At 41.2% G+C, this 12,407-nt stretch overlaps 1 protein-coding gene across 5 annotated transcripts in view; it reads right to left on the bottom strand.

Moving 5' to 3' along the window:
* Nucleotides 1-12,407, bottom strand: part of AIMP1 (aminoacyl tRNA synthetase complex interacting multifunctional protein 1) — a 59,337-nt gene that overhangs the window by 24,990 nt on the left and 21,940 nt on the right. For all 5 annotated transcript variants that reach the window (XM_065597668.1, XM_005287894.4, XM_065597669.1 and 2 more), the window contains exon 2: nucleotides 1,408-1,541. In XM_065597668.1, the coding sequence (XP_065453740.1) occupies nucleotides 1,408-1,516 (109 nt within the window). In that variant the 5' untranslated portion in view covers nucleotides 1,517-1,541. The remainder of the gene's footprint in view (nucleotides 1-1,407; nucleotides 1,542-12,407) is intronic.

Below are 12,407 nucleotides of genomic sequence, written 5' to 3'. Positions count from 1 at the left end.
AAAGATGGCAAGGCAAAAGAGGTCTCTTTGGCCCTCTGATTCTGACTAGACACTAAGTTTTGTGAAAGCTTTACGAGATGAACAAGACTATTTCATTATCAGTAGGATAGAAATAAATTTTTGAGAGCTGTCAAGTGTTCGCTAAATTGAACAAGGCATGAATGAAAATAATGGTTTGGCTCATAAGCAGAAGATGATTATGCAAGACTAATAAACGCGGTTTCCAAATACAGCGTAGAAAGAAGAGAAATGGGGAAAAAAAACGATTAAGAATAAAGTTTAAAAATAGTAGAGCTCAGGGGGGAGGGATAGCTCAGTGGTTTGAGCATTGGCCTGCTAAACCCAGGGTTGTGAGTTCAATCCTTGAGGGGGCCATTTAAGCATCTGGGGCAAAAATCTGTCTGGGGATTGGTCCTGCTTTGAGCAGGGGGTTGGACTAAATGACCTCCTGAGGTCCCTTCCAATCCTGATATTATGTGATTCTATGATATTCATGATAGAGCACCTTCATCCTTCGAAATGTATCGCACTGTTGAGAATGAAAAGCCGTGTAGTAACTATGATTGACTCAAAAATGGAAATGGAGTTGTTTCATGAAAGTACACAGAATATATGGCTAAATATTACACTACTGAGGACACATACCCAGATCATAAAAATCCTGGTTTCTGGAAACAAGCTGGGGCATACATTTACATATATGGAGTGTTTTGTATTCCGTTGTCAGAAAGTGGTGTAACATTTACATCAAAGAGTCAGGCAAAGAATTTGCTGACAGCTTCAGATAATCCTATACAGCAGGGGTGGGCAAACTTTTTGGCCTGAGGGCCACATCTGGGTGAGGAAGTTGAATGTAGGGCTGGAGCAGGGTGTTGGGGTGCAGGAGGGAGTGTCGTGTGTGGGAGAGGGTGCAGTGTGCAGGAAGGGGCTCAGGGCAAGGGGTTGGGGCAGAGGAGGGGTGCAGAATGTACTAGGTGGCTCAGGGAAGGGGGTTGGGATGCAGGAGGGGGTGCACAGTGTGGGAGGGGGCTCAGAGCGATGGTGCAGGGAGGGGGCTCAGGGCAGGGGGTTGGGGTGCAGGAGTGGGTGCAAGGTGCAGCAGGGGGCTCAGGGCAGGGAGTTGGGGTGCAGGAGTGGGTGCAAGGTGCAGCAGGGGGCTCAGGGCAGGGAGTTAGGGTGCAGGAGGGGTGAGGCATGCGGCAGGGGTGCAGGGTGTGGCAGTGGGCTCAGGGCAGGGAGTTGGCATGCAGGAGGGGTTCAGACTCTGGCCCAGCACCGCTTACCTGGAGCGGCTCCAGGGTGGCAGCGGTGCGCACCGGGGCCAGGACAGGCTCCCTGTATATAATATTATAGTATAATATTAACCATCTGATTAGTAAATTTGCTTTAAGACATTGACTTTCTTACTAGCTTTCTCCTTTAGAAGAGCAACTTGCTGTTTGAGATATTCAATGACTTGATCCGCCTCTGCACCCTTTTGCTCCAGTCTGTTCAATACTGCATTATTGGCTGCCATCTTTACCAAGGAACGGGCTAAAAACCTGAAACAGGAAAGCGAGAATAATGTGAACATTGCCTTAATGTAATTAACTGTACATTTTTATGCCACATGAATCAGCACTAAAATCAACTGCTGATGCAGTAGGAACATTTGTTAAATGAGCAAGCTGGGCTCCCTCCCGCTAAATGAAAACCCAAACAAACAAAAAGCAATGTTAACCAAATTCTGATGTTTGCCAGCTGCATTTAAGTCTTTTGGAAGAAAAGCCACCCTACTCCAACCAGCCATCTGTAGAAAACATGTTCCCGCTGCCCAGCAAAGCACCAACCCCCCCTACCTTCCCAGAATGAAAGGCAGATCCAGAGACAGACAATGAATAAATGAGCAATGGGGAACAAATTAAAAACAAAGAGGGGAAAAGATAAGGGAAATAAGTTTAGACTGAAGGACAACATGTCTCATATTTGTATCTGAAACATTTATGAAATTATCAACCAAAAAAAGAGTAAGAATGCATAAGAACAGCCAAACTTGGTTGGACCAATGGTCTTCTGACAGTGGCCAGTGCCAGATCCTTCAGAGGGACTGAACAGACAGGGGAATGTAGAGTGATCCGTCTCCTGTTGTCCAGTTCCAGCTTCTGGCAGTTGGAGGGACACACAGAGCATCTTGACCATCTTGGCTAATAGGCATGGATGGATCTGTCTTCCATGAACTTATCTAACTCTTTTTTGAACCCAGTTTTACGTCACAACATCCAATAAGTTGACTGCATTGTGTGAAGGAGTTAGTTACGTTTGTTTTAAACCTGCTGCCTATTAATTGGGTGACCTCTAGTTTTTAGGTCATATGAAGGGGGAAAATAACACTTCCCTATTCACTCTCTCCACACATTCATGGATTTATGGACTTCTATTATATTCCATTAGTTGTCTCTTTTATAAGCTTAAAAAGACAGACTGTTCATGTCTTCTCAGATGGAAATTGTTCCATACCCTTAATCATTTTTTTGCTTTTCTCTGTACCCTTTCCAGTTTTAATACACCTTTTTTGAGATAGGATGACCAGAACTGCATTCAGTATTCAAGGTGTGGGCATAGCATGGATTTATATAGCGGCATTATATTTTCTGTCATACTATCTATCCCTTTTTCCTAATGGTTCCTAACACTGTTAGCTTTTTGACTGCCGCTGTGTCACAGACCCAAGGACTCCCTCCCTCAGGAGGTCCCATGGGGAGGCAAATTAGCATTGTATGTTGCTAATGCAGTTGCAAACATCGCAAGGCATTTTAGGGGAGGGTCAAAGGTGTGAGTATGGAGTGAAAGATTCCTTTGCAGGTTGCAAGAGGCCAAAGGGGGAAGGAGGAAGAGAGCAGAGAATGGGTTAATTCGACACTTCAGTGAGCTCCATCTGAAGATAAAACGCTGGCCTGGTCCAAGGCCATGGGCTCGACAAAAAAGTTTACAGCTGTATTCACATCTTACCCAGCCCTGGTCAGTCGTAAAAAAAGGAGAGCTGAAGCTGAGCAGGGCTGCAGAGATTGCAAAACGAGTGAGAGGGTGACGGCCAACGGGGGGTGGGGTGGGGGGAAGGAACGACACAAAGTCTCTGAAGCCGGTGTGTTTTGGGAAAGCTGAGGAGGCCACAGCGAGCCGGTTTGGACTGGTAAAAAGAGCACCAGGAACAGAGAGCCCTGAACAAAAACGCCCCCAAAGAACCCGGGACTTAAAAACCCTCCTGAGAGCCAAAGCGAGCCGGAGATCACAGCAGACCCTGGACAACCCGTGCACGGGACAAGAACTCCCATCCACCCCTCCTCCTCTTCTTCTTACGTTACACCCAGGCTTGGCCAGCCTTGGGTCATGCGTGTATGAGTATGAAAGTGGGTTAGGGCTGGGGTACTAATGGTTTCTTGCTTCCTTTGAGTGACGCGGGAGCAGTCCCATCACTCACTGCTGTTATTTTATTAATAAAGCTTTAAAACGTAGACACTTGGTGTGCTCCGTCATCTCCTCTCCTAAAAATCCTGTGGCCTCAGCCTGATCGCCTGATGCCACAGGCAGACTGGTAACATAAATCTGTCACAGCTGCACATTGAGCATGTTTCCAAAGAACTATCCACAATGACTCCAAGATCTCTTTCTTGAGTGGTAACAGCTAATTAGACGCCATCATTTTGTATATGTAGTTGGGATTATTTTTTCCATTGTGCATTACTTTGCACTTATCAACACACTGAATTTCATCTGCCATTTTGTTGCCCCCAGTTTAGTAACTCTTTGCAACTCTTCAGCTTTTGGTCACCTTTGGATTTACCTATCTTGTATCATCTGCAAATTTTACCACATCACTGTTCACCTCCTTTTCAAGATCATTTATGATTATGTTGAACAGCACAGGTTCCAGTACAGATCCTTGGGGACCCCACTATTTACCACTTTCCAGTGTGAAAACTGAATATTTATTCCTACCCTTTGTGTCTAATCTTTTAATTAATCAATTACTGATCCAGGAGAGAACCTTCCCTCTTATCCCATGACTCCTCAGTTTGCATAAGAGCCTTTGGTGAGGTACTGCGTCAAAGGCTTTCTGAAAGGCCAACTAACTATATCATGGGTCATCCTTGTCCACATGCTTGCTGATATCCTCAAAGAATTTTAATAGATTGGTGAGGCATGATTTCCCTTTACAAAAGCCGTGTTGACCCTTCCCCAACATATTGTGTTTATCTATGTGTCTGATAATTTTGTTCTTTATTATAGTTTCAACTAATTTGCATGGCACTGAAGTTAGTCTTACTAGCCTGTAATTGCCAGGATCACCCCTGGAGGCCTTTGGAAAAAAAAAAATCAGAATTACATTCAGCTACTCTCCAGTCATCTAGTACAGAGGCTGATTTAAGCAATAGGTTACGTACTACAGTCAGTAGTTCTGAAATTTCGTATTTGAGTTCCTTCAGAATCCTTGGGACAATACCTTCTAGTCCTGGTGACTTATTACTATTTAATTTACCAATTTATTCCATAATGTCCTCTATTGACACTTCAATCTGGGACAGTTCTTCAGATTTGTCATGTAAAAAGAAGGTCTCAGTTGTGAGGTGAGGCTCCCCTCCCTGCCCCAATCCTCTGCAGTGAAGACTGATGCAAAGAATTCATTTAGCTGTTCACCTTCTTTAGCATCCAGTGCCCTCTTACAAATTCTAAATCCTCCACATAAGTCAAGGAGTTAGAAGGCAGAGGATATATTACATATTTATGGTTATCCATAAACATTAATAGAGAAAATCACTGTTTTGTTTCTCTTAAGGGCAATTCTCAACCCTAACTACACCGTAAAAGGAGGAACCAAATTCCCCCCATATTGATATTTTCTCTCTTTGCTGTTATGCACATCTAAATCTAGTCACCTCTACCTCATCTTTCAGGATCCTCAAGATAATTCCTTCCAAACACAGTACAGAGGATCTGTGAGCCCCTGCTCTGCCTCACTGAGAGCCTTCACTTGGTAAATCCAACGGGGTTTAGTCCTTTCCCTTCTCCTGTTCAATGTTTATGTCTAACAATTAAGCGAGAATAGATGCTACTCAAATGTCAGCTATATATTGGTGACAAACAGCAATATAATCACTCTCCTCTGCAGCAGCCTATGCTTTTCCTATCTACCTGGAAAAAATAAGCACTTCCATGAATTACAGCTAGCTGAACTATAATGAAAGAAATAAGCAGATGATACTGGTGGACAGGGAGAAGTACTCTGAAGATCTCCCAAGACAAAAGAGAGCTCCACCAGCTAAAGGAATCTATCCATCAATCCCACAGGTGTGAAATCTTGGATTCTATGCCTAGACTCCTAGGTTGTAGCAGTGCCCAGAATACCTTTATCATTTCAAATGGCAAGATAACTGAGCCTGCTTCTCTCGGACAATGATTCTGCCACAATAATCTACATCTATTTCTTTGAAAATGAACAACTATAATGCTCTCTATCTGGGGTTGAGAACAGAATCCACACTGCAAGGGTACTTTAAGAATGGAGTTACAATTTAAACTCTGATTCTCCTGCCTGTTTAACAGTAGTGAATTAAATGTCATTTAAAAATGTTGGCAGACATGAATTTCCTTTACATTTTACAAGGCATAAATGTTGAGACAGCATTAAAAGGTAACATCTTAACCTAAATTTATACAAGGTGGCTAGCTAAACTTTAGTGATCCTTGAGAAATATGTAAACTATAATTCTCTCGAGGGAGTGTAATACTAACAGCATAAGCTTAGCCAACAACAATAAAACGCTACTAAAACTTCAAAGTGAATAGAACTAGTACATTTTATAGTTATTAACCAAGTTGGCTAATGAACTGAGGATCGGGAAATGAAGTTACATGATTACACCAGATAGACTTTTCCCACTTGTCAAATAAATTTCCAGAGATCTAATATTATAACAAAGGAGAAACAGGTATTTGAGATATTGTTACCAAGAGCCAATAGAATGAAATGAACTGTAGTACTGGCAATGTAAGAACTTGCCAATATGGAGAGATAAGAAGTTATACATAAAAAACAGAGTTTCTTATAGGTAAAACTTTGTTTAAAATTGTGTACTTAGCGTAAAATATAAAACACTAAAAGCATTAACTGAAGGCTAATAAAATTGTGGTTTAATGTTATGACAATCAATAGCTGGGATTTGTATATTCATGTTTTCCCATCACTTGCTTTTCTGCCCATGTAATTTTTGGATAATATGCTAAGACTATACGAAGAGGAGAAAAAAACTGAATACTGTAACTTGGTAGAAGACAGGGCCTAAAGGAAAACATATCTTCTGACCTTCAACTGAGTCCAAGTTCCAGAAAGTCACTCAGAAAAATCAAGTCATTGGGATTTAAGAAAACTACATTTGAAAGGCTGCTATCCCTTCTTTTATATAAAATGTCGACAGAAAACATGAAAAACATGCTTTGAAGACAGCAGGATTCTCTAATATTACTAAATGATATATTCAGATTACATGAGTTATACACAGAGTTCTATTCAGTGTCAGGAATCAAGGCCTGCAGCTGAACTGCGGACCAGGTATTAGACCTGGAGCTGACCACACTGATTGACCAGACCCCCCATTGGCTGAAAGGCACCACCTACTCCTGGGGGAATTCTGTGCCACTGTCCTGGAGCAGAATTTATGTCCCCTGCAGATTTCTTTGCTTTCCCACAGAAAAATGACTTTCTGATGGGGAAGCAAAGGGAAGCCACAAGAGCGGTCATGCAAACCTCCCCAGTAGTATGTTTCGGGTGCCCAGGACAACCGACACAGAGTTAAATCACTGTGGGACAGGGGACGGGACTGGGGAGGACCCTGCTGGTGGCTCCTACCCTGCACCAGGCTCAGCCCCTAGTTCCGGCTGGGCTGAGGAGGACAGGACTTCCTCTTCCCCTGAATGGCATCTGGGGCCATGTCAGACCCACCACCAGATTCCTCCCCTGGCCGTAAGAAGCTCTGAAAACTACCCTGCCCCGCCCCCCCCCAGCCCTTCCTGCACCCATCACTCTTCAGCTGCAGGGGGAGGGATCACTGTTCAGGGAGCTGCTCCCACATCCGCCCAACTCCCATGCATCCAGACTCCCTTATACCCAGACTCTCCCGCCAAGCCTCACCCCCCCACACAAACACAAAGAACCCCCACAATGAGCCCCACTCCCCATACACCTGGACCACCCCAACGAGCCACCTGCAGCTGGATCCCCACCCTACCGAGCCCCAGCTAGCAGCACTTGGATCCCCATCCCACTGAGCTCCACTCCCCCCAGCATCTGGACTCCACCCCCACTGAGCACCCCACACCCAGTTCCCCCTTCTGAGCTCTATCCCTCAACACCCAGACACCCCCCACCCCCCCGCTGAGCCCCAACCACCTTCACTTGGACCCCTGCAGAGTCCCATTACCGTTGCACCCAGAACCCTCCAACAAGCCCCTGTGCATCCAGATCCCTCCCACACCCGGATCCCCCACTGAGCCACCCACCCCCAGATTGCACCACACAGAACCCTCTCAACCCGAACCTGTATCTCCCCACACTAAGCCCCTCTACACTTGGATCCTGCCTTGCTGAGCCTGCCTGCCCAAACCTGGTACACCTGGCATGGAGTGGCAGGGCCCTGGGTGTTTCTGGGGCAGGCCCGGTCCTTTTGCTGTGTCAGAGTTGGGTGCAGCAACACCGCTTAGTCCGTGTCCCGAGGAGGGGGGCGGGGAGCTGTACAGTGATCTCCCACCTTTGTGAAGCCAGTGGCCTGTGCTCCCCAGTGCCATACTGGAGCCTCTACATTTATTGACAAATAAACTTAGCTGAGTTTTAAAATATTGTGTGGAGAATTTTAATTTTTTTGGCGCAGAATGCCATCAGGAATCACCAGGCCTGCTCTTAAGCCCAGCATCAGCACCAGGCAAAGGGCTGCTCAACATTTATGTCTGCCTTGCTACCAGTCCTGCTTGGTTTCTAACTCTGGCTCTGACAACTAGACCTGACTGTCCCAGGCCTGAAACAGAGCAGTGCAAAGAAATATGCAAGTCTTTACAGTTAGAAAAGTGATCAAGTATGTTTTCTTGATATCTTTTGTCCTGCTTAAATAATTTTGTTGAAGGATTTTCCATTTACAAACTTTATTATGAAGTTTACTCCATTCAAGTTTTAAGGTTGTGAAGATGTATCTTTTGATAAACCCAGTGTTAAAATCACCGTTAAACCTAAATGAATCCTTGCTACGTAAGATTAATGCCTTGTAAGTAAAAGAAGCATAAGGAGATCTACAAATTAACACTTGGACTTCAGACTCATCCTACATTAACAGTAATCAGAAGAACACAAGAACCTGTATTCAAACAAAGGTTCTTGAAAACAGCTATATCACAGAGTTATTAGGCATGTATTTAAATCCCAGTGGGAAGAAATAGTTGTTAGGTCCTAATTTTTTTTTAGTTCTTTTATAATGGATAGTTGAAACTGAGAGCACGAGTTCCTAACCGTATCCATATGGTTCTACTTGTAATTTGAAATGGAACAGGTCAGATAAGCAAAAAGTTATTTTTAGACTGCAACATATCCTAGAAGCAAATAATTCAAATCTATGTTTGTTAAAATATATAAAGCATTTATTTAAATTTATATGGTTGTTGGAAATTTATTTGGTTGTTGAATTCCACCTTAATTCCTCCATTTGACTCAAATGGATATCATTCTCTAAAGACATTTATTACATGTCTGCTTACCTATAGGTGTTTGCATTTCCATAGCGACAGAAGTAGCCTGTGAAGCGATATGGTTCAATGCTACAGTCCAGACGCAAGCCAAATGTTCACGGCCTTGAAAAGGAGTTTGGATTGGGTACACAAATTGTATATCATTTTAAGATTCAAGGTGCTATGTAAATAAGTGTAAGAGTATCCTTATTGGCTGAATTAATTTTCATTAAAAACTACAGATGTCAAACTTTAACTGGGTTGACAACTGGAAGTAATAAGCAGTTTACTCTCCGTGGAAAATGTCACTTATTGATAGAACATAGAAATAAGAGAACCCAAGAGGTCTTGGAATTAATGTTATAGTCAATAGTCTTTATCAAGATTAAGTTAACAGGATTATTATCAATCTATTCAGCAGAAGGAAAATAAGAAGCATGGAAGAAAATACATTAAAGATCCCTTCCTACCTAGAAGTATCTCCTTCTGCTCTAGTTTTTTTTAAAACGAAACAGGTAAATTTTACAGCCAAATTCATTCCTGGTGTAACTCCAGTGTCTTGGGAGGGAAAAACTTCATTTGGAATTTGTGTCTGTAGAAAAAACTCTGGGGCAACTTTATTACTAAATGGAGTATTTTGAACTAGAAGATGCCAAATGAGAGAAAGGAAATCGGATGACTAATCTGAGCAGAGAAAAAAAACTATACTTTAAGTGTATCCAGTGAAGCAGACATTAAAGTCATCTGATTAACTAAAGTTCTTCAGTTAAACGTCTAGTATTCTATCAAATCATTTATATATCAGAGATCTAGAATTGGCTGAAACACTTGTTTTCATTACATGAAGAATGATTGACAGTGCCTGCATAAGACATGTATGTCTTGTAGGTATAATAAAATGCTATACTGATATCCAGAAGCTGCTGGATATTTTGATACCGTTAGAAAACTGATTTAGAGTCAGATGCTAATTCAGTTCTATAAAGACGAGTTTATCTTAAAAAAATTAGAAAAACTAAATCTAAGATTATTCATGTGAAAAATCAAAGATAACTCTGCTTACACACTAATTGAAGAGGGCTAGTAAAGACTTTCACCACTTTCTTACCTGCATTTCTTTCAGTATCATAGGCTTAACTCCAGGGGAAGCACGATTAAGCATTGCCAAAATATAGATGATATAGAATGCAAATGCAAGGTCCAAATGAGAGAAATTTCCAATTTTTGAAAAACTACGGAAGGCAAATAATAAAAAGATCTGGAGGTCTTTACTCCTTTATTTCCTATACGCAGATTTTCTTGACTACTTCTTTTTTAAATAGTTGCCTATATTCTTTAGCAAAAGGTACTATCTCCTGAATGCTTTGGCAGTCCCATATGTCATAAGCAAAGAGAAGGGCTTATTTTATTTACTGGTTTATAAAAGAGAAGAAAATTAGGAAGGGCCCCAAACAAGACAAAATTAAAATAGATATTCCATAAGAAAATAATACTTTGCATTTACACAGAAGGCACTATCAGAAAATTTCAATATGCCTACTAACGTCCTTAAACCAGAACTGACATATAACTCAATAGTTCTGACTTTAAAAAAGGGGAAGAAAAAAAAAAGGGTAAAAAGGAAAACACAATCAAGAAGATGACTCTGTTGTTATAATTCCTTGCTTTAAAAATGTTTTTAAAATGCTTTTCTCCCTTTTTAAAGTGTTGCCAGTTACAAATGTCTTTTGCCATAGTGAAGAGCTAATGCTAAGGTTTTAAAATTGAGAAATAATAAACTGTTTTTGGAACCTATCCACAATCCTGAGATGCATTCAATTAAACTGTTTTTGGGAGAGAGATCATTTCATCAAGAAACAGGCTTTAGAAGCCAACTGGTTTCTCAAAACTTTAAAAAAAACAAACAAACAAAAAGAACACAAAACTTGAATTTCCAATACTGTACGTTTTTTCAAATTTTCCGAGGACTGCTTAGTTCATATAATCAAATATAAACTACAAAAGTAGCATTACTTATTCCACATGACTGTAGGATCATTTCCCATACATAAATATGTTTCTTTTTGTATATTTGCACCGAAGTCTATTCCAATGACTTTACTTTTCTTTTCAGCTGGGTATGGGAAGTACCAAACAAATCCCATCAATTAATAGACAATGTCCCCACCTTCTCTTCCTACAGAACTGTCTCTCCAACCTTTCTACTTATTTCAATACAAATCATAACCTCTTGTGTTTGTCAGCCTGAAGCTTTGCTAAGAGCAAGATTTTTAGATTAATATTTGTTCTCAGAAATCCTTCATTATTACTGCTGCCCCTCTCTGTCTCACACACTTCTCCACAATAAAAGAATCAGGTTGGCACGGTGACTTAGCACACAGATACCATCAGTTAGTGCTTCAACCATATACTTTCAGTGCTCTCATTCTGAGTCAATAGACACAGAAATAAAGTGTCTACATCTATTTTGTTCTAGCCATGGTGAGATTCAAAGTTGTCATGGGGCAGCCAATCCTGTTCACAATCAATAGCCATGTACAAACACTGAATAGACAGCAACCACAAGAGGGATGGTGATTACTACAAAATATATTGCTCCTAGTGCATGCCACTTTCATGGACAGGTAACTCAATAGGCCTAGGATCAGACTAAGAACTATTAGCAGAGAAAAATACAGGCCATACAATAAATTATCATTTTTAGTTTTCCATTTAAAACACTCCATGGATATCCACTGAGTGCATTAAAAGTTGTTATTACAGCACTGTTTCATTACAGACATGGGACTAATTACATTCTGCAGGTAACTCATTGAGAAGAGCATGAGGAAGACAAAATTCCTTCAACACAAATACTAATATAATCACTAATTTAAAATACAGGGAAACCTATAAAACTACTTATATATGGATAATCACGTTTTCTGTCTTTAATTTGTTGTAACAAATAGCTCTCAAACAGTTTCAGATGTCAATATTTTTTCCCCATGAGGGCTTTTTCAACTCTTCATTTTGGCCAAGTTGCACAGTGATGCACTGTTTTACTCTAAGTATTTTAAATTGCTGCATTATCACCAACAATATCATTTTGCTTCTAAAAAGAATATTTTGTTCAAATAAGAGGAAGGAAGGGAACAGCTTTTATTAGGATGGTCGTTCTTCCTATACTCAAGGCTTCTTAGCAGACAAACTTACAGAAGACCATATATATTATAATAAAACATGCCAGCTATTTTCCAGACTCTGCTGCCCTTTACTCTGGAACATGCATGATCTGACAAGCTACTTACTGAACCAAATGTAAGACACGCACATCACCCTGTACTATGGAAAAGGAGGGAAAAAAATGACAAAAATAGAAGAAAGGGTGGGGGAAAGAAAATACTTGTTTTTGACAAAACTACTACTTTCTAAACCATCAGTCCGGTACAAGCAGCTGAATAGGTGGCTAGCACTTGTCCCAACTTCTGTTATGTCAGGGAATGATGATTCATCTTTTGAAATACTTCAAATACGTCGTCTTTAAGGTCTTTTCCTCCTAATTAACAGTTGATGAGATGATTAGTTAGGATCTGATCCTGCAGCCAGTGAGAACTGAACAGCTTCAGGCAGCACTAACCAATGACTAGACTAGCGCTATTATTCATGACCACATTTAGATT

The sequence above is a fragment of the Chrysemys picta genome, chromosome 5 (assembly GCF_011386835.1).
Source record: "Chrysemys picta bellii isolate R12L10 chromosome 5, ASM1138683v2, whole genome shotgun sequence".
Classification (NCBI taxonomy): Eukaryota; Metazoa; Chordata; order Testudines; family Emydidae; genus Chrysemys; species Chrysemys picta.
Note: the sequence above shows the minus strand (reverse complement) of the source record. Positions and strands in the feature narration are given on the sequence as shown.